We start from the raw sequence: 22,556 nt of genomic DNA, 5'->3' as shown, positions 1-22,556 counted from the left end.
TGGGAGGGCCAGAAGAAGAGACATAATGCAATTATAGAGAACAGCAATCCTGCTTGGTCCAGTAGCAGAGGAGAGAATAGTGCTTCTTGATCTGAAAGACAAGTGGCAAAGGGTATGTGTATACTTACTACTAACAAGTAGAAGACATGGTAGAGATATGGAATTGATTAGTTGAAATGCTGAGATAATGTTGTTGTTGTTTTGGTTTTTTTAAGATTTAAATATAAACACAGGTGGCATGTCAGCATTAATGCAGTAAGTGTGCCATGTCCCTCCAAAAGCCAGATCCCTATAGCACAAGAGCTCAAATCAAGCCAAATTATTGTGCAGCTGGCTTAAGGCACTCCAGAGCAGATGATCCTACTGCTCGCTCCAGTTTGTCCTGAAGGGTTAGGCCCTGGCTGTAACAGAATTGGTTGTCCAAGACAGGATCTACAGGTATTTTATTTCTTTGAGCCGCCTTTCAAAACTCCTTGTGAATAGCTTGTAGCTTTGCCTAAATGCTTCTGGACATACCCGATGTCAGCAGAGCACATTTTTTTTTTTTTTCCAGAACTCTGCTGCCTGCTTTTAAACTCTTCAAGGCTCATCTCACTGCAGCCCAAAGCCTGCATCTGCAGCCTTGGAATTTCACATTTGGCTTTGACTTCAAGAATGATAGCCACGCTCCTTGCCTATCAAAGGGCAGCAATGTCCTTCATGATTTGCTTTACCCTTTCCTACCCCTCCAAACTCTTCTCAGCTGAAGGTTGCCTTTCAGAGCAGTCGGGACAGGGAGAAGAGTTTTACAACCTGAGCTACGTCTGACTCCTTCATTGGGTGACACCAAGCTTGGAGTGTGGGACCTATAAGCAGCACAGCTACTGGCTCTGATAAGTGCTGTGCTCAGCTCCTGGCACGTTCACCACCACCTCAGCCTGCAGCACTGGCAGCTAGCTCATCCTCCACAACCCTGTGGGGTTGAGCCCGGTGCCAGCTCTGCAGGCAGAGAAGGCGGCTGAACCCGCACTGCTGGAGTCGCCCCAGAGCAAGGGCGTAGGGGCTGTGCTCTCCCTGCGGCTCTTTCTCCCCTTCTGGATGGCCTGCTCCCTGCAGCGCCCTGGGGACTGAGCCGCAGCCTTTCCCCAAATGCCGCCCCGCCCCAACACTGTGCGGCGGGCCCGGGAGCGGCCGCGGCCCCAGCACCGAAAAGCGGCCGCGAAACCGCGCGCTGCCCTCAGCGGGAAGGCGGGCTCCCCTGTGGTCGCCTATCCTCCCGGCCTCTGCGGAGGCGGCAGCGCGAGGCTTTAACTTTCTCCGGCTGTCCGCAGCTCGGCACACAGCGCCCGGCCGCCATCTGCTCGCCGGGGGCGGGCGCGGCCCGTTCCCTCCCTCCGCTCGCCGGGCCTCCCGCCTCGGGGTGGCGGGGCCTGCGGGCCCAGCAGCCGGCAGGGGGGAGGCAGCGAGCGGTCGAGGAGGCGGGCGGGAGGAGGAGGAGGGGGGGCGGGGAGAAGTTTATTCTCGGAGACACCTCTCCGGGGCGCGGCAGGGTGCCGCCCCGCGCCGGGCGCTGCTGCGCGGGGATAGCGGCGGCGGGGCGAGCGCTGGTCCCGGAGTCCACACCCAGGCGAGCGCGGCGGCGGTAGCGGCAGCAATCAGTGCCTCCGGGCGTACGGACCGAGCGCGGCCGTACTCCTCCCCGGTCCCTGCCGCCCGCGTTCCGTTTCCCTTCCTTTTTCCCGGGAGCGATAACAATGGTGGGGCGCAGCCGCCGGGCCCCCGCCCTCGCCTAAGTGGAAGCGGTGCCCCCGGCAGCCCCTCCGCCGCCGCCCCGCCCTACGGCGGCCCCTGGCCGCGGAGCGCCTTGCTGCTGCCGGCGGCGCTGCCGGAGGCGATGGTGCCCGCGCCGGGCTTGGTCTGAGCGCCGCCTCCCGCCTGGTTGCCGCTCCGCCGGCGGCGCTCCCGCGGGGCAGCGCCCTACGCCGCGCTCGCTCGGGCTCTAAGAGAGCCGGGGCAGGCGGCGAAGCCGTCCGGAAAATATTAATAACAATTAATAACCCGTAATAAGCCAAGCAGAGGAGAAGGGGGAGAAGCGGAAGAAGCGAGTGGATAATGTCAACCCCGAGCAGATTCAAAAAGGACAAAGAGATTATAGCGGAGTATGAAAGTCAAGTGAAAGGTAAGCGGCGCGGCTCCCGGCCTTGGGGCTCGGCCTGCGGAGGGCGGCCCGGCCCGGCGCCTGTTGCCCGAACTTCGCGGGGCGGCGGAGCACCTTCCGCCGGTACCACCGGGGCGGAGGGGGGGGGGTTCTCGGAGCGCCTCCGACAGCGATACCGAAGCGAGAGACAATGGTGAGCCGTGCCTCTTCGGCAGGCACACGCTCGGCTGCCCCCACCCAGCCCTGGGGGTCGTAGTTCCGCGCCGGGTGGCTCGGGAAGAACGATCGCCGGGGATTGAATGAGCCTTCCCAGCCATCCCGGGAAGTGTTCCAGGTTCGCACCGCCGCTGCAGAGCTCTCCGTGGAGCAGAGGGCGAGAAAGTGGCGGGTGGGGACTCCTCGGGGCTCTTCTTCCCGGTGCTGCCGGAGGATGGCTTACGTAAGGCACGGACAGCAGTAAATCCGGACTTCGGAGATGGGTGCGAGCCTCAGCCTCCATTCCACCTGAGCTGTGCTAATGCAGCGATGTGGGTGTGCTCTCTGTACCCGGGGTGGGCCCCGCTGCAGCCGCTCCCGGTGTGCGATGTGCGGGGACGGAGAGTGCCCCACGCATTGCTCGGGGCCGCGGGCCCTCAGAGTGCCGTGCGGGTTTCCTGTATAACCGCGTGGTCGGTTTTTTTTCCTCTTATCTCGAAGAACTGATCTTGCAGGATCAAACGATAGTTTTTTTCAGTTTTCTCCTTTCCAAGCTTAACTTTTTTGTGTGTGTGTGAGAGAGAATACCTGTCAGCTATGAAAGGCTTTTTGTGTCTGGTGGGATTTAGGTTTCAAATAAACAGGAGAGCTGCCAGCCAGACAGAGGTGGGCAGCGAGGGGTTTCGGAGCTGGCTGGCAAGCTGTGCCTTGGGTGCCTGTCGGGAAGGGCTGAGGCAGATGAGCCTCTGGAGATGGATCGGGTTTGTCCTGCTCACCGAGCAGGAAAAATGCTCATATGATCCGAACCCCTTTGCAGTGTGTGCAGGCTGCTCTTTGCCTCCTTCTAACACGATTGTCATGGGCTCATGGTGTTTATTTTTATAGCTAGTTGCTTTGTAAGAAAAGAATGGCTTACAAATAAAAAAAAAATACATTGCCCTTTGGCTCATTTCATGAACAACAAAGACTCAGATAGCAAGCATCTCTGTTAACCATTCCTTCCTTCGGTGTCATGGTCCCCCATCGTAATTGCGGAGGGAAGAGACAGTTGTAAACATAGCTTAGTAGGAATTCTGACTTGCTTTCGGGATCTGTACAGTCTGGTCCTGACCATCCCATTTAGATTGTTGGTTAGCAGCTGTTTGCTGAGATGTGCTGGGCTGGAAATTGTAGCCAGAGCTGCTCTGTCTTCAGGCACTATCACTACAGTGCTCTTTCATGTCACAAGAACTCTTTGTATTAAGGGATAATTCTGCTTGATGCTAGCACAGTGATAACACATCGAACCTGCGATGCCATTGTGTGATACCTTGAGAATCTTTTTGATATTGGGAAGCCAGGAGCTAAGGAATCAGTCCTAATTAGCCAGCAAGGTAACCTGAAGAGACTGTAAATGCAGGAAGCCCAGATCCTAGCAAGCTGCCTGGCTTTCATGCATGAGGATAGGAGAAAGGGTGTGGCCAGAAGGCTTTTTCTGCTTGTGGTTTCTGGGGTTCACCTTGGCTAGCGGTTTGCTTGCTGCTGGCATGTTTAGGGGTGACTGAGGGACGTGGCAGTTTGGCAGCTAACTGGCCAGTCGATGTCCTTTGGACAAGTGCGCCCGAAGGAATGTAGCACCAATACATCCCTTACCACGCTGCTGGTTTGCACACAGCTCAGCACACCACTTTTTCTAGTTCAGAAGCTGTATCCACAGTGTGTTTGCTTGTAAATTGTGTTCTGAGGTGTCTGAATATTGATACTGAAGGGGAATGGGCCTCTTCTGTACATGGCTAGTGGAGCATGCATATGGTGCTGGATTTGGAAATGAGGATTTAACAGTGCCATTCTTCACATACCGTATTTGCTTTTAACTCCTCAAATAGGAAGGAGTAACAGATGTTAATTGTTCTGTATAGTCCCTGGGTGGTGTAAACTGACCTTCGTGGGCTGCCTGGGTACTCCTCTGGTAGTACCAGTAGATCGGCTGAACATCTTACTGCACTGCTGGGTTTTTTTCACTTGTTTTTCATCATCTCTGTTCTTAAGGCTAACTTCTGTCAAGAACTAGACCAATTACAGAAACAAGGGAATTGCGTTTCCTTTCTATAGAAGGCAGAAGGATATTTCTTCAGGATAACGTAACGCTAAAGCTAGATCTGGATACCTATAGCCATTATTTTGGAGGATATAGGGATAATTTTGACAATGTGGGCATCTTAATTTGTAAAGACACAGATGGGAAGTACTGCTTCGTTCTGTAACTCAGTAAGTGAAAGTGAGCTGTCTTGAGATGCTTCTCTTCCAGTGTGACCTTGTTGCTTAATAATCTTGTTGAAGCACCTACTTCTCAGCAGTATTCCACTTTTTAAGCAAAAGCTTTAGAAGAAGCATCAAGAAAGGGCTTGTTTATTTAAGCATATTTAGGCAGTTTGGAGGAACAACTTATTTCTAAAGTGGCTTGGGCAGTGTGCAGGCTGTATTGGGTTACTGAGTAAAACAGCTTCTTATGCTATCTCTGATCATCCAGACTGTCAATTGCACATGATTTTTCTGAGGAAGGTGCTAATTTTGTAGGGCCTCTGAAGTCATTGGAGGCACATTTCCTCCCAGCCACAGAGCTGAATGGAGGTTAGGAGTGGTCGTAGGCCTGGAACTAGGGAGGAAGGAGTCCTATTTAAATAAGCAGAATGGTGGTATTGTTTGGGGTATTACCCTTCTGATCTGTGACCCTTCTTAGATTTATACACAGCATATCTTAGTTCAAAGCTGTTACTTGACTCAGTTGACTCCATTAGCCTTCTGTTATACTGTATTATCCTATCTTTTGTATTCTTTGCACCAACCTGGTGCAGCTAATAATGTCAGATACTGTCTGTTAGTAAACTTAATGAGCAATCCATGGCTGTGAAGAAATACAAGAGCATCTTCTGAGGTCTTTGTGGGTATCTCAAGTGTGGAGAGTGGTGAGCTAGTGAGATCTTAAATACCTGCCTCACTTTAGAAATGTATTCCCCTGGAGAAGAAATAAATAGTAGTAGCAGAAGAAGCTGCTCAGTAGCTTACAGGTGATGCAAATATTGAATTGGCATCTTTATTATTTTTTAAGATTTACAACTGGCCATGGGAGAAATGTGTTTCTAGTAGGTAAGCACTGTGCAATTTGGGCCTGTATATTTGGTGAGGTCATCTGTGTTGTTTGGACTGCTGAAAACAATAGAGTTAATCTTTTGTCCTTCCTACCCAACCACATCTTAACTGAAAAGGACTAAGACAAGAGCTACTTTTTCCAACCTTCCTTTTACACTTGGAAGTGACTGAGTAGACATATGCTGCTTTTAGAAGGCAAATCCTAAAGCGACTTTGTGAATGGAAACACTTCCCTAAAATTGACATGTATATGGACTTCTCCTAAATTAAACCCTTATTTTCCACCGGGACTAATTTACTGAAGCTCTGTATGAAATGGACCAGTTCATTTTTAAGGAAAATTATGGCTTGTGAAAGTGAATTTTTATTTTTTTTTCTGGATTAAAGCAGTCTAGAACTTAAACCACAGCGGAAATCTTCTGGAGGAAGGCTGAGTTGTAAAATAGAAGTTGGGTCAAGGTTTTAGTAAAGGTGTATTAATGACTACTTTGAAAAAATATGTGGTTTAAAAAAAAAAAGTATTGATAATGCCATAGATGAATCCTGAGTTTTATTTGAAAGTTCCAGTTTCTGGAGTTGAGGTTTGTCAAGTATCATTTGTTCAGTACAGTTTTTTCTGATTAAAGAACCTGGCCAAAATAACTGGTGTCTTATTCAGAAAGGATACTGTTTTCCATGTTGTTTATGAATTGGAGTTATATGTTGTTTGAGAGATACGTTGTTTTTTTCCTCCACTACTTTCTTCTGGTATATAGACACCCTACTCTATAGAATAAAAATCTTGAGTTCTCTGGGTAAATAGCAGTGAGTGTGTAGTTGGATGTGCAGATGGAAGAGGTATCTGCAGGTTTAAGAAGTTCGGTCATAAACTGAGCAGACTTATTTGGTACTTGTGACTTTCTCATAGATGTTTTGGAATACAATCCAAGGAACTTGTTTTAATTTGGTACTGTGCAGCAACTTCTTTGGGTGGTAGGTAACCCTGAGTAAAGCCTCCTTTCCAAAGGTCATGAAGGAATAATTTCACATGTTTAGATAAGTTCATAAGTTCATAAGGTTGGAAAGGACCTATAAGATCATCTAGTCCAACCATCCTCCTATCACTATCTCTACCCAACTACTAAATTAAGTCCTTTAGCACCTCATCTAAACGCTTCTTGAACAGCGCTAGGGATGGTGCCTCAACCACCTCCCTAGGCAGGCCATTCCAGTGCCTGACCACTCTTTCAGAAAAGAAATGCTTCCTGAGGTCTAATCTAAATCTTCCCTGGCGCAACTTGTGGCCATTCCCTCTTGTCCTGTCATTACTTATCAGGGAGAAGAGGCCTACCCCCTCCTCACCACAACCCCCCTTCAGGAAGTGGTAGAGTGCAATAAGGTCTCCTCTGAGCCTCCTCTTCTCCAGACTAAACAATCCCAGCTCCCTCAGCCGCTCCTCATAAGACTTGTGCTCCAGGCCCCTCACCAGTTTTGTTGCCCTTCTCTGAACACGCTCCAGGGCCTCAATGTCCTTCTTGTAGTGAGGGGCCCAAAACTGAACACAGTACTCGAGGTGCGGCCGTACCAGAGCTGAGTACAGGGGGATGATCACCTCCCTGCTCCTGCTGGCTACACTATTTCTAATACAGGCCAGGATGCTGTTGGCCTTCTTAGCCACCTGGGCACACTGCCGGCTCATGTTGAGCCGAGCATCAACCAACACCCCCAGGTCCTTTTCCTCTCTACATTCTTCAAGCCATTCTGCCCCAAGCCTATAGCATTGCATGGGGTTATTGTGGCCAAAGTGCAGGACCCGGCACTTGGTCTTATTGAACCTCATCCCATTTTGCTCAGCCCAGCTGTTCAGCCTATCCAGATCCCTCTGAAGGGCCTCCCTACCCTCAGGCAGTTTGACACATCCTCCCAGCTTTGTGTCATCTGCAAACTTACTGAGGGTACACTCAATTCCCTCTTAGCCTCTTAGATCTCTTAGTCTTTTGAGTAATTAAGGAACAACTTCATTTCTTTGGTACTCTTTTTGAAAACATGACTAATAATCAGGAAGGTAGATTTTTTTTCCTAGTTTGACTGCACACTGCAGCTGATGTTCCCCAGTCCTGCAATGAAACTACGTTTACTATTTCACTTGCATTTAAAGTTGAATGAGATCCTAATTCCTGCAGCACTCATGAAAGGACAAGCAGTGGGTGGGTCGTCTGACCAGTATTTCTTTCTGGAAAAATGTTGATCATAATGCATACTTAATGTGTAAGATTTGTCTGTACCTGCACTAATTTTTCCATTCTTCTCTGTATGAAGGGTTTAACTTGTTTCTGCATCTGTAGCAGTTTGGATGCATTTATGATTACTTCTTTAGGGCTTTTTTCTTTCCCAGATGTACTTTCTGTGCAGTTGCACTATTGCAGAATAAGGTTCTAAATCATGCTAAGGTTCATTTAATTTCCTGCCATTATCTTTTATTGGTCACTTTTTTATGAACTGAAGTACTGGCTGATAATAAAATTAAACTTATAGCTTGAAATGGCTGTGGTAAGATTCAGCAGGGTCCAGATTTCATCTTATTCTCTGCCTCAAAACTTCTCTTGGGCTGGCTTTTGCCTTTTATTAACTGTTTTCCCTGTCAGTCAGAAGTGATGGATGGTAGCATTGGAAGGAAGCAGGTCAGTGCTGCTGAGGCTGAATAAGGAGCCAGTGGCTGCTGACCATTACACAGTCTGTTGGAAATCACTGACTGTGGCTTGACAGTACGTTGTGTCTGATTTCTGCTTTGGTCAGGGCTGGACATAAGGGAGAACACAGATGGATCTGGACAGGTGTCAATGGGTGGATGTGCTCCTGTGGTGGTACTTTTCAGATCTTCAAGCTGCTGCAACATCTTGCTGATGCAGTATTCCACACGTAACCTTTCTGATCTCTGTAGTGGAGATTAGTGCTACCTTAGCTTGTATTAATCCTTATTAAAGTCTAATCTACTCTTACTGTTTGGCCTTCACAGGGCAAAAAAGGTTTTGGAGTTGTGTTTGGAGTTGCTTTCATTCTCAGGCTTACTGGTGCTCTTTGTACTCCATGTGCTGCTCCCTCTCCTTTTTGGAGATTGCATTCTTGTGGCAGCATTTTCCCTGTCACTTGCTTCTCCTTCTCTGCCAGCTTCTGAGCTGACCTTTCTGAGACTCTTCAGGGACCTGCTGTGAGCCCCCCAAGCCGACCCCATCTCCCAGGCAAGGCCACCAGGCCTGGCTTGCTGCTGGGTAGTCCATGAGCAGCAAGTGGCCCATGGCCTGGCATTCCTTCACTCCTTTTTACTTCTCCGCTGCTTGTCTCTCTGGTATCCTAAAGGCTTGAGAGGTGGTGGAGTTGTATGTGCATAAGGAGGAGGAGAAATGCCAATACCAGAGGCAGTGGTTGGAGGCTGACAGTGCCACTTGTGTGCTGCTAGTGGGGATCAGGAGGGCTGTGTGGAGTGGAGCAGTGGGGGAGACTGCTGAAAGCGTGGGACTGTGCTCTGGGCAAGAGACAGAACTGTCTGTACAGTAAGGCTGCTTGCTGCTTTTCTTTTACATTACCAAGACTGTGTCTGGGACCAAAACTGAAGGAGTTGGTTATCATTGCTCTTTCCTTTGCTTCCAAGATTTAAACAACTGTAGGCTGTTGTAGCAGTTTGCGTGATGGTTGGTTACTGCTGTGGGAGCACTGTAAGGCGAACAGTTCACTTTGATCTGTTGTAATGGGATCAGTAATCCTGAGATACTGCTTCCTCAGGAATCTGCTCTGTTCTGCTGCCTGTAGAAATTATCTTCTGGTAGACATGCAAGTATGTCACAATTCTGTTGTGGCCACCAGGCAGGCTAAAGGTGATCTATTATGTTTTACCTATGTTCTGCCCAGTGATTCGTCTTGTCCAGAGCAAAATGCTCATACCCTAGAGCTGTTTGCTGTTGCCTACAGTTCAGTAACCAAAAAAGGAAAATCTCCTCAGTACTCCCTTCCCTCTCCTCTCTCTGTTCGTGTGACTTTTTCTCAAGTATATGCTGTACGAATTTCAGGGTCCAGTGTACAATCTTGCATCATACAACCCACTGAAAACTTTGACTTTACTTTATGAGAAGAATTAGGTGTCTTGATAAATTTTGAGATTGCAATGCCATCTTTTCTGTGGAAAGCATGAGAATGTTGTGCAAATAACCCCAACCATATCAAATGCTCTGTTTTGTGTATGGTTGTGGCTTTAGCTTGGTGTTGCTCTCTGCTCATCAGTGAGAACCGACATTGTAACCAACAATTTGTCTTTTGCAGAATTAAAAAAATCACTAGGTTTAGTTCATGGTTGGTATAATCAAATCATCCCAGCTCTACATGCGCATTAATGACATGGGTATTGCAGGTAGGAAAAGGAATTGCCCTTTTTGGTCTTGTCACTTGAAACATTTGGACAGGAAAAGGACCCAGCCTCCTGTGTCAAACAAATCCCAAGGAAATAAGCACTAGCAAAGCAAAGATGCTCTCAGAAGATACTATGGAGAAGGTGTATACTTTATGACCTGACTGTAATAGTCATGTCTGTGAATGGGTTCTGAATGACCTGTGTCATTAGCTTCTAACTCTGTACAGGGCAGGACAGTGTAGCTGACCTGATTTTAATGAAGGCTGGTGTACGGATCTGTTTTTCCCTTGATCATTGTGATTGGGGTTAGTTGGGACTGAAGGCTGCCTCTAAATCGGAGTGCTGAAAAGGAACAAAACCTTTTTTTGCCTGTCATTTTTTTTAGAAAAATTTCCAGTGGAACTCACTTAGAAGTACAATCATGCATTCATCAGTTAAATTATCCCTGTTAACTTTGATATGTTACTTATAAAACCTGTTTGAACTTCAGATGGATTCTCCTGAGACTTCTTATTGTGCGTGTAAAATGAAGGGTCTTTTTAGACTGTAGAGGTTAGAAAAAACACACAAAAATACAAAATTGTATAATACTACGGAAGTTACAGAGGAATACTACATTTACAGTGTACTGCTTCTTGTTAACCATACTGAAAATAAGAAGCAAGTAGAGCTGACTTACCAGATGATGACTTCCAGGAAGTAATGACTGCAGCCCTTCACCTAACTGGCTGCTGTGGGAAACAAAAATGACTCCTGCACATTCATGTAAATGGATTGTCCAGACTGCTGAACTGACTCAGGGCTTACTCATCTGAGTTGCTCCATGTGTAGAATCTACCAGCAGTTCACTGGTGCTGTGTTCTGTCAGAAGTCTTCAAGGTGCTGTTGGGACTCATCACAAGTAGATTAGTGCATACTTTTTGCTTTGCTCTATCCATGTGTTAAACTAAATAAGGAGATGTGTTGATCCCCTTTCACCTTCCACATGCTTTCATGTGGTAAAAGATCAGTCTCTTGTGTGCTAGCCAGTTCCGAAGTATCTGCTTCCTGAAAAGCAGAGGAGTCTGCTTGTGTTTACAGAAAACAGCAGAAGTCTAATAACATTCAGTGATAGCTCTTGTATGTTCTGTTCTTTCAACAACCTGTCTTCATTCAAGCCTTGCTACTCTCAGCTTTTCCCCTCTGCTTCTTTTTAAGTGTAGAGAGGATAAACAATCCTAAGTGCAGGTCAGGGACAAGATTTAAAGAAAAAAATAAAGGTGTTCATTCAGTACCAAGATGAGCAGGCATCTGAACCAAAACTAACTCAGCAATTAAACTGCTGTTTGGAAAGAAGTAGAGTGAATGAAAAGGCTTCAGTTTGGTTATCACTATTGTGATTAAGTTGGTTGGCAGAAAGTAACTCTTCATCCTTTGTCGGTATTTATGGAGGCATTCAAAACTTATGCTAAAGAGAAAAAAGTTTGTACCTTAACAGAGGGTACTTGACACACCAAGACTGTAGTGTTGCTGTTTGTGTTTAGATGGCACAGCATGCTTTTTCTCTTGCAAATCTCTAATGTGTTGGTTAGCAGAAATGAAAATGTGTAAACTCTTGTTAATAGGTGCTTTGTGCGTGTGGTAAATTGGTGTCTCTGCATTCTTGGCATAAATGGCATCAGCTCCATGAAGATCCAGCTATGTCACAGAAAGCTAGCTTGTTTGCTTTGTGTTGCAAGCAGGTAGTGGCATGCTCAATAAGTTTATTTTATTTTCTAACCTGTGATGGCATTGCTTCCCAACAGACCACTTGAGGTTAAGAACCAGTGTAATAGGATTGTGTGTATTATGTGCCTTCTTAAGGCTGCTGTGTATTGGTGCCTTCCTAATTTCCAAATAACAGTGCATAAAATTAGTGAGATTTGTAATACCATGACAGAGAGTAGAACAGCAGTGTTGATCTCAGGTTCTCTCCCCTCAGAACCACAGTGAAACATGGAGTGGGAGCAGATGCACTGTGAATCAATGGGGAGCCCGGTGTGGATGGCAAGGCCCCACCTGTTCAGGGCTGCTTCCCCGATGCTTCTCTGGGGGGCCCTCAGCCTCCTCACACCCTGCCTCAGCTCTTCCCCAGGCAGTCTGCTGTGAGTAGTCTGTGAGCATTGGCAGCTCAGCTCATCGGATTACAGTGACTGTTGTAATCCTTTAATTGCCAGCCACTTCTGCTGCCATGATGTTGACGTATGGGTCAGACACTGCTGCCTGCAGTGTTACTGTTGCTCTCTTTAATTTTACTTGGAGGAGGGTGGAATCCCTGTGCAAACTTGATCATATGGCTTAATTGAGAAATGACCAAGAGTACTTTGAGCCACCCTGTTCCATATTCCTGACTGAAGTTACTGAGTGGTCATTTAACTGAAATCTAGATGGTCAGCTGTCTGTCAACAAAGCACTGTTAAAACCAAAACCCATGTATCACAGAATGGTTTGGGTTGGAAGACCTTAAAGCCCACCCAGTTCCAACCCTCTGCCATGAACAGGGAGAGACACCTCCCTGTTTGCCAGGTTGCCCAAAGCCCAGCCCAGCCTGGTCTTGATCTTCTCCAGGGATGAGGCTTCCACAGGTTCTCTGAGCAGCTTGTGCTAGTGCCTCACCATCCTCTAAGTGGATAATTTCTTCCTTTAATCTGATCTAAACCAGCTCTTTCAGTTTAAAGCCATTGCTCCTTGTCCTATATCACTGTACTCTCTAACAAAATGTTAATCTCTAGATTTACTACTGGTCTCCTTCAGATACTGGAAGAATGCTTAAGTTCTCCCCAGAACTAATAAACTGTGACTATGAAGTAAAACGTTACCTTTTCAGGTTTCTGTTGGGCTTGGGAGGTAAGGAGATCTGAGCATTGGGGGTTTACTGGTTTTGCTCCAGGCCTCCTTTAAGTCTCCATGCTGCTTCAGGTGTCAAGGCGTTATCATGTTAATCATTCTGATTAAAGGCAACTTAGGGAGGCACAGCATCTGCTTTTGTGGAGATGTCTCTAGTACTGTGAGACTGAAAAAAAAGTCAAAAAAAAGTCTGGTCCAGTTTATGCATGTCACAGTAGGCTGCAGTGAGGCATGGAGCACGTTAAGGCCAGTGAAAGAACGATGGTAACTGGCCAATGAAGAAACACTTGCCTGTTGGTTTTTGTCTCTCAGAGCATCCCTGGGAAACCTTTCTGGACAGACAGCAGCAACTGCTTTATAACACTGAGCAAGGAAACCCTCTTTCACATCAAGCTGGAAGAAGATTGAAAATGAGAACTAAATGGGAATTCTTCCAGCCTGTCTTACTCTGCCTGGCAGTGCAGCAGGTTACTGAGAAGGGATGGGAAGGCAATGAGACGGGAAGGGGATGCAGGCAGGAAGCTGGCCAGCCCAGTGCAGCTCTGTGCTGCTTGCTGATGTCTGCAGGCTGGCCACTGTGTAATGAGGGAGGTCTTGGCTCAGGTTGGAGGGAACTGACTTCCAGGCTACCTCAGCAGTTTTCACACTTTTCCATATGGGCTCTCAGAGGTGTAGGGTAGAAAGTATCCTGTGGGATTAAATCCATAAAAGAGCTTTAGGTCCCTGTGCTGTTCAGATGCCATGGTTAGTTTCTTCTTTAGCTGCTGTCTCACTACAGAGGTGTCTGTGGATATGTTTATGTGACTGTGTATACAGGCCTACATGTTTATTCTGCACACTGTTACAGTTTGAATCACAGCACCTCTCTAGTATAGCTCCCCTTATTTATAGACCAGAAGCTGCTTTGCCTCCAGCTGGCAGAGGAAGAGATAATGCTGGCCCCATCCTGACGTAATCCAAGTTACCACCAGCAATGACCTGAAACGTTAAAGTTTCTTTTGCTGAGCTGTGTGGAAATCTATATGATACCGTGATGTTAGGTGCCTGATTGGTACATCTTTCCCAGTCATCAGAGCATTACACAAGGAGTCTGCATTCACATCCCACTACTGTTATCTTAGTGTTGAGCCTTGAGTCCCACATCTCCCATCTTACAAGTGACTGCTCTAAGAATAAGTCAATGGAGTATTTAGGGACAAATCTCCCCCTCTCTTCTTGTTTGGTGAAGCTGTTCTGCTCTTCTCCAGACTTAATGAATATTTAATTATTTACAGGGTGAATGTGAATCCATTGCCTGGTGGTTAGAGCACTCCCCGAAGAGATGGGTTTCACTGTGTATTCCAGCAAGTGTGCACTTCTAATTTTTTAAAATGAGTGAAAAAGATGGAAGTTGGAATGGCTGTAAAACAGATGTTTGCTGCCTCTCTGAAGTGAGAGTACTCATGTTATTAATAGAGAGGAGAGCAGTATTCAAAGGATACCTTGTTCTTTCACTGCACGTTATCAAGCAGCATACAAAAAATAAAAAAAACCCTTTCTTTTGTATTGATTTTTTATTTTAATGCGTAACAAGTGTGTAAGGCAGTCTCTGGAAGATTACCTCTATGAACAGGTGTTCATTTGGAGTTGTTGGGAAGGTGCACAAATGAATGTTTGTTTGTATGAACCTTTGCTCAGGTTATTCTTTCTGCAGTACTCAACTGATGCAGCATATTTGATGATCCATCATATGGTGGTTCTGCTTTCTAGTTGCTCGAGTTGCAGATTTACATTCTGCTTTCACTGCAGCCACCAGAACTTATCCCAGAAACATTCCTGACTTATTTTTATATCTGTGAAGAGTAGGGTTTTTTTCTTCCTTTTTTTTTTTTGAGGGTGGAGAAGTTGTCTCAAATAATGTTTAAGTAGGAAAGAAGGGAAATGGGTTGGTGAATATTGCTGAAGTAAATCTGCAGCTGTTAATCAAACAACAATGACTGTGCTGGGGTTTAGTGACAAGCTGAATGGTTATAGAGCCATTAATACGGCTGTAAGAAGGAAAAAAAAACCTGAAGACCTCTTTGTTGGTCTTGATGGTTGATCAGATTATTTCTGTTGCAGAGCTGTTTTGTAGGACAGCAGACAGCACCTCAGGCATCCAGAGCACCTAAAGATGTTGGGCTTTACGTGGGTATATTAACATGTCTGTTCTTTACTTGTACTACTTCAGCTGCCTATGGTGAAGTCAGGTTGTTTGAACAGCTGTTTGCAAAGTTCTGTAGCTCAGAATCAGGCAAGGAGATGGAAATGTCCACATTGGTTTTTACTTAAGTTTGAAAAGGAGTTTAAGGCGACCCTTTGGGTCTGTTTCTGACTTTGTGCACTGGCAGAGGTGTTGGAAAGAATGATTTGTATTTAGTTCTGTCTTCCATGCCACCAAGTTTCTAAGTAATTTATAGAGGTATTCATTTGATTACTTCTTTTGTTTTCCTCCAGCTGTAATTGAATGTTGTATTAAATGAGGAGGTAATGCATCCTGAATCAGTTAACAGTTCCTACTGGATAAGAGTTTTGCTTACAAGCATTTTAAAAATACTGTAAATAAAAGAAAAATATATGTGAAGACCTACTAGGAAGTTCAGATCCTAAATTTTCTGTAGTGTATTGATTTCTGAGTTGTAGTATCAGAGTTGCAGCACACGTTCTTTTTACATTATGTGGCTTTTTTTTCTTTCTTAGCATTGCTTGTGTTAGGGGATTTGAAAGTAAATTTAACTCCAAATGCTTTATAGATACCATCTCTGAAGTTACCTTTTCCTCAGTTAGTAAGACATTGGTAGATGTGAGACCATGAGATTAACTTCTGGGGATCCTTTGCTTTGTGTATATGCCTGTTTGCAAGATGCTTTGAAGGAGAGATTTTTAAGTTACAGTTTACATCTTATGTAGCATACTGGGGATTCTGATCCCTTACTGGGATCATAAGGGTCATTATTTGTATTGTAGTGGGTTTCTAACCTCAGAATTATGCTTTTGAACTTCATCTCAGGAGTCTGAGATTTTGGGTAGACGCACCTTCTGTATTCTTGTGCAAGTAGACCTGACAGTGGAAAAAACACTGAGTCTTTCCTTCTCCAAAACTGGGACAAAACTATGCTTTAACTTGGTCAAGTGCGTTTAATGTAAAGAAAAGAGGAATCTTCGTGTCAGAATGCACTGATGAGAGTCAGTAAGTCTGCAAGAGTTTAGAAGGTGGCTGAAGGTAGCCCTGGATTTTAATGCAGACTTAACACTGAGTGAGTATGGATGAAACTAGTGTTTTGGATTTTGTCCTGGTTTCAGCTGGAGCAGAGTTGATTTTTCCTTCATAATGTCTGGTATGATGCTATGTTTTGGCTTCAGGAGAAAAACAATGTTGATAACATGCTGATGTTTTAGTTGCTGAGCAGTGCTGCATGGAACCAAGGACATTTCAGTTTCTCAGCATCACATTCTGTCCTGCTGTTGAGGGGGCAGCAAGGGGCATGAGGAGCTGGGAACAGAACCAGGACAGCTGACCCAAACTGGTCAAAGGGATATTCTATACCATGTGACATCATGCAAAAAACTTGAAAATGGTGGGGAGTTGGCTGGGGGACTGGCCACTGATCAGGGAATGGTTGGGTGTCAATCAGCAGGTGGTGCACAATTGTTTGTATATCACTTGTTTTGTGTGTGTGTGTGCATTATTATAATTGCTGTTATCTTAGTAATAGTTTTTATTTCAACCTGGGAGTTGTAGGTTTTTTTAATTATCTTTCCCCATCCCACTGGTGGGGGCCATGTGAGTGACCTTTGTGAACTTCGTTTTCCAGTAATAGCTGGAAATGGCAGTAATGGCCAACATCTGATAAAGAGTCAGGTCCTGTTTACTCGAGCTTGGAGTTTTCTAGCTGGTGGCCCGGGCACTGCTGGAGCTTTGCCCCAGCTGATGGGGAGATATTACAGAGAGTTGAGATGTATATACATGTTTAAGCCTTGGTTTACAGGATAAGCTTGAGACCTGCTGCTGTAGAATTTCAGTCAGTTAAAGCATTAGGCTTTGTAGTGCATTCAGTGCTGTGAATAGTTGCTAACGAATGCAGGGCTAGAGGGATGAATGAAGTGGTATTGCTTTTCTAAGCAGTATAGTGGCTGCCATGTGTGTCCTGCTATGCGCAGCCTTGTTTATGTGCATGAATTTGTTGACCTTGCCAGGGCTTTTAACCTTCTCAGGGCCACTAATCTCCATAAATGTCTACAGGATTGGGCTTAATTTTGGCATGGAAATATGCAAAGCAAATGAATCAAACTGAGTCATCACTTCATACAGCCAGATGTTCTGACCTAGTCCCACACATACATGCCAGCCTGGTGTTTGCATGAGAGCTGGTGGGCTCTGGCCATGCTTTGGGAACCCTGGTTTCATAGGAGAAACAGTGCACTGCAACAAAGGAAGCATAACAGGGAATAAATATGCTGAAGCAAAGCAAGAACTGTCAACTGTTGAGGATACAGCTCACAAGACAGAATTAATTTAGGTTGCTGTGAGGATTATACACATGCTACAGAACATTTCACTAACATTCAAGATGCCTTTTGAAATCTATAGTGGGGATTTTTTTAATTTGCTTAATGTTGTTCTTTGTGCATCTAGCTCAACCGAAGTATAGTGTAATAAAGTCGCTTTTAAAACTTATTGCAGGCAATGAATTGTGGAGCTAATGCAGATAAGTGATGTGAACGTTGCTTTTGTTCCTGTGCTGCAAAATGCAAAAGCACAAATGTAGTAACCACAAGGTTCTTTTTGATATTTTAATCTTTTAAACCTTCGAAACGTTGGTGTGCTTGAAAGGACTTCTAAATCCTTTGGATACTCTGTGCTGCCTCATATTGTGTTCAAAATCATAGCAGATAAAGGAAGAGTGATCAGAAAGCTTAGTGTAGCCAGAGCGTCACGACCTGTTATGTAAAACAACATTTGGCAGGGCCTTCCCAGCTGCTGTAAATGAACATTAACAGTATTTTATTGGCTGCTTCCACTGCCTTTATTACATAATCTGAATATTTATGACCCTATTAATATGTTTAGCTGTGAAATTGCAATATTGATGGAATCAAGGTTCCATAGAAGAGACAATGAGCAGACTGATATTTGCATCATGAACAATAGACTTGTAAATACTAAAAAGCTTTCTGCTCATATTTGAAAGGAGGTTGCTGAATTGCTGTACAGATGTTGCATGCTATTTCCCTAAATATTTTCACAGAGAAAGCACTTTTGTGATGGGATAGCGCTGCTGAATATTGTGAAGAACAGAGATGACTAATTGGGGAGTGGTATTTTCTTTTATTTTTAACGCTACTCCCTGAATCTGTAGACAAGGTGTTCTGTAGCCATGAACAGATGCTGCCTACTGGGTTAAACCACAACACCTTTGTGAGTTTCATTTTCCAGGCAGAGCTGGAAATGGCTGTCATGGCCTACATCTGGTGGAGTCAGGCCCTGGAGGCAGTTTATCAGAATTGCCTCTGTCCAAAGAGTTGGTTTGTGTAGGATCTGGAGTAAGCCTGGAGTAAGCCATGGCCAAGTTGTTCTGATGTTTTTTTTGTTTCGTTTGTTTTTTGTGGTTTTTTTTTTGTTGTTTTTTGTTTGTTTGTTTGTTTTTCAGTGATCAAGAACTTCCTTTCTTCCTTTTGCCCCTCTTCATCACAGCTCTACACAACTCCTGCTGTGACCGGATAGTATTGTATGGCTGGACTCTGCTTGCATGTGCCATCCTGTTACTGACTGCTCACTTGTCTATGTTCTGATCGTGTCTGGAATGTGTGGGAAGATAATGTGCTTGGTCAGGAGATGCACAAGGAACTGGAGCTGTAAGGTGTTTCCCTTTGGAGCACCACTAGTTCCGTAGATATCTGCACGTTTCTATCAAGCAGGTGTGCAGAAGGCTGTCACTTGGCAGTCAGTGGCTCCAGAACCCATGGAGTTTACAGACGCCGCTGGTTCTGAGCTTTCTTACCATTCTGCTGGATAAATAGTTTGGTTAGCTACACACTCATGGAGGGCTGAGCTGGTTTCTGCTTCCACCCTCACCAAGACCTCATGAGCTGGTAAAAGAGGCAGCTGCATACAAATGTAAGTGTACAAAACATGAGAAAAATAAATAGGTGCAGGGTGTGTGGAGAGCATTTAGATTCAGGAATAAAGTGTAGATTAACGCATTTTTAAACAAAAATTTGTCCCCAGGCCATTTTGCTTTATCCACATGGAAGCTCGGAATGGGCTCTCTCCCTTGTGGGCATTAGAGGTTTAAATGTGTACTGTTCTGGTAATGGCATTGTGCAATGAAGTAAGGTTCACAATAGAACAAAGAAACCTTGATTTGGATAGGCATTTCAATTGCATTTTTTCTTTGTGTAAGAGAAACTCGCATTAAATAAGATAAATAAAACAATGGATAGGGTGGAGGAAATTTGAAAGAAGCACATCTGTTTACAAAGTTAAGTGCCAAGTTTACAATAACCCAGTAATTTTTACTCTGGACACTCTTAAAATAGGATTCTCCTTCTCCATACCCTTGAGTAAGAAAAGATATTTTCTTAAAATACTTGTCTGCTTTTTCAGTGATTAGGTTTGGAGTTTTTCTTGTATGAAAAAATGAAGCGAGCAAGAAATACCTATATTGCAATGTAAAATTATCAGCAGTCTGTTAATGTTGGTTTTCTTACTTATATTGGTATATGCATTGTAATTGCATTCCTCCTTATTCATCTTTGTACATAGTCAAAATACAATGCATGGGGTTTCTTTTCAGCATTGAAGAATGATAGTAAATCTTTTCTGGTCTTCTCAGGGGTGTACATTGCTCTTTGTTGCAAAGATCGTGAAGTCTGTTTACACAGTCTCAGCAAATTGTGAGTGTGCAATAAATTTCAAGATTGGGACTGAAGGAATAATACTAAATAGGTTCGAAGGTTTCTTGTCACTGAAATGACCTTTTGCAAAAATATAAACTGTAGTCTCCATTTCAGCCACTGATGAGAGAAAGCCTGTGTCCAGATTTGAAACAGTTCTTTCTTTTGCATTTATATATTATTTACTGCCTTATCACGTGCAATTAGATGACACAATTTCTTGTCTTAAAAGAATTTTTAAAAGAAATACCTTAAGAAGAAGGCTGTGATGGAGCATTGGCCTTCTGTGCTGTGCCTGCCCTCTGCAGTTTGGATGCCAAATCCAGCAGTGACAAAAGACAGCTGTTTTCTGGGATAGTTTTCTGTTGATTCTGCTCCTTGTTTGGGCAAAAGAGCTCTCTGACATGGGTTGAAATGCTCCATTTTCCTAATTACCCATCTCTTTGGTATTGTACAGCCTCCTGCTCATTGTTATATCTAGACAACACTTTTCAGAGCAAAATCCATAGTGTTTCTGTAAGGGACCGAATAAAAACTCGCTACATTCGGAAGAAAGCTGCTGCTAATTTCAGTGGACTTCTGGCTGGGTTTCTGCAGAGGAAAGGCATAGCACTTTGTATTAAGTAACTGATATGAACTTCATCAGTCAAAACTTTATTCTGTGGGCTATTCAGAAAATATTAGCGTTCCAGTTTTGTGGAATAAACAGAAAATTCTGTTTCAAGTGCAGAGCGCAGTACATCTTACTTGAGGAGATGCTAAGGATATGTAGCACTAAACTGAGAACTTTTAAAAATCAAATGGTCTGATCCACATCTTTCTTTCCTTCTGCTGGATCCTATACAAGTAATTCATTAGCAGAATAAAGCTATTGTCCTTCTTCCCCTTGGAACAACCTCAGCTGGCACACAGGAGCCTTTACCTCTAAGAAGAGGCAGGGACATTTTGTTGCATTTATAGAATGTACAGCAAAGTTTCTCTTCCTGTTGCCTGGCTTGACCATGACTTGTTTGTCAAAAGGATGGGTAAGGTAAGCTCTGTGAGAGTGACGCTAGCAACTTGAAAGTGGAAGTCTACAGTGTATTTTTTTCTTCTTTTATCTTCTGAATATTGGTTAGTGGCCTGTGCCTCTTGTCCTTTCCCTGGACATTAATGAGTCTGGTTCCATCATTTGTACTGCCCCTCCCCAGCCATCATCAGATGTTTCTTAGACATCATTCAGATACTTTTGAGCCTTCTCTTTCCCAAGATGAACGGTCCCATCTCTCTCAGGCTCCCCATTATGCCAGATGTTCCTGTGCTTTCATTGTCTCCTATGCTGGAGACTCTTTCTCTAGTATGCTGGTTGTATTGGGGAGCTCAGAACTGGATGCAGCGCTCCAGATGTGGTTTACCATTGCTTGGTAGAGATGAAGGATCAACTTGTGCTACCTGCTGGCATTGCATTCATTCCTAGAGCAGACTAGGAGGCTTTTGGCTTTCATTGCCATGAGGGTCCATTTTAGGCTTATGGTCAACTTAGTGCTCACCAGAACCTGCAAGACTTTTCTTCTCCAAGCTTCGTTCTAGCTGGTATGTGTACTGGTGTCTGGGGTTATTTCTTCCCAGGTGTAGGATTCTACATTTGTCTTTGTAGTACTCTGTGAAGTTCCTGTCCATTTCTTGAGCCTTACAAAATCCCACTGAATGGCAGTACAATCATGGTGTATCAGATGTTCTTCCCAAATTTGTGCCGTCTGCAGACTTGCTGAAGGAGCATTCTGATTAAATATCCAGGCCATTAAGATATTGAACAGTACTGGCCACAGAATTACTCCTTAGGTTGCATGACTGACAGCCAGCAGGGCTTCATCCTGGTGATAACAAGCCTTTGAGATCAATAATTCAACCAGTTTTCAGTTCACTTCACTGTATGTTCATCTATCCATACTTTTATCAGCCTTTCCATAAGGATATTGTAGGAGACAGTACTGAAAGCATTACTGAAGTCAAGATAATGTCAACTGTTCTTTCACCTGCCAAGCCAGTCATCTCATTTTAATGACTGTCATATTGGTCAGGTCTGATTTTCTTTCTTCATGAATGCTGTAAACTGACTGTTTGCAATCACCTTCTTTTCTTTACTGTGTTTAGAAGTAACTTTCAGAATAATTTGCTCCTTCACTTTCCCTGGGACCAAAGTGAAATTGGATGAGCTATAGTTTCCTGGATCATCTTCCTTTTTCTGCTTGAAGATTTCTCCAGTTGTTTCAGATTTCAAAGTACTCCTTGCTAGGTTGGCTGGAGATGCTTTTGCCTCCCAATGCTCTTGCCACCAGCTTAAATGAAATTGAGATTCAGAGTCTTCAAACCTGTCTGGGCAACCTGTTCCGTTTCTCAGTCATTTACACAGTAAAGAAACCTTTTTTAGAAGTTGTTTTTTTTTCTGTTGGATTTTTTTATGCTTTTTTTTTTCTTTTCTTCTTGAAGGTGAAGTGAAAATATATTTCCACAACCTAAACTGGTTGAAGATTGCCCAGGTTTATTACCAGCTGTCTTGAAGCTTGCTTTCAACCTTGGAGATGTTTTTGTATAAAATGGCACCACTTACTCTCCCTACTGGAGAACGTGTAAAACCCAGGAAGCTTTACTGATGTCCTTTTGTATCCGTTGGTTCATGGCCTGCCAACTTTTCCACTGCTCACCCACCCAAATACCAGGGGTATGATCTCAGGGGAACCTACAAACTGATGGCTGGCATGCATGGATGAGTATCTGTCCAGAGCAGCCTAAACACAAGGTGGCTGTGCTGCTGTTGGATCTTTCTGGAGAGACCTGAGAAGGACTGATGTTGCTTGTAAAATTCCCAGTGGCTGCTCTTCAAGTCATCTGTCTGGGTTAGAAGATTTGGTTTGTTTGGTTTTCCCTAGCTTTCCAGTTTAAAATCAGTTTCTC

General features: G+C 44.5%; 1 protein-coding gene across 3 annotated transcripts in view; it reads left to right on the top strand.

The window, feature by feature from the left end:
* The first annotated feature begins 1,651 nt into the window (after nucleotides 1-1,651).
* Nucleotides 1,652-22,556, top strand: part of SRGAP1 (SLIT-ROBO Rho GTPase activating protein 1) — a 138,472-nt gene continuing 117,567 nt past the window's right edge. For 2 of the 3 annotated variants that reach the window (XM_065743355.1, XM_065743354.1), the window contains exon 1: nucleotides 1,652-2,158. In XM_065743355.1, coding sequence (XP_065599427.1) covers nucleotides 2,092-2,158 — 67 coding nt within the window. In that variant the 5' untranslated portion in view covers nucleotides 1,652-2,091. The remainder of the gene's footprint in view (nucleotides 2,159-22,556) is intronic. The other variant, XM_065743353.1, reaches the window with a different exon arrangement.

Source organism: Cyrtonyx montezumae, unplaced genomic scaffold (genome assembly GCF_038088225.1).
Source record: "Cyrtonyx montezumae isolate F1298 unplaced genomic scaffold, pur_monq_1.0 scaffold_3, whole genome shotgun sequence".
NCBI lineage: Eukaryota > Metazoa > Chordata > Aves > Galliformes > Odontophoridae > Cyrtonyx > Cyrtonyx montezumae.
This window is presented reverse-complemented; position numbering and strand designations above follow the sequence as displayed.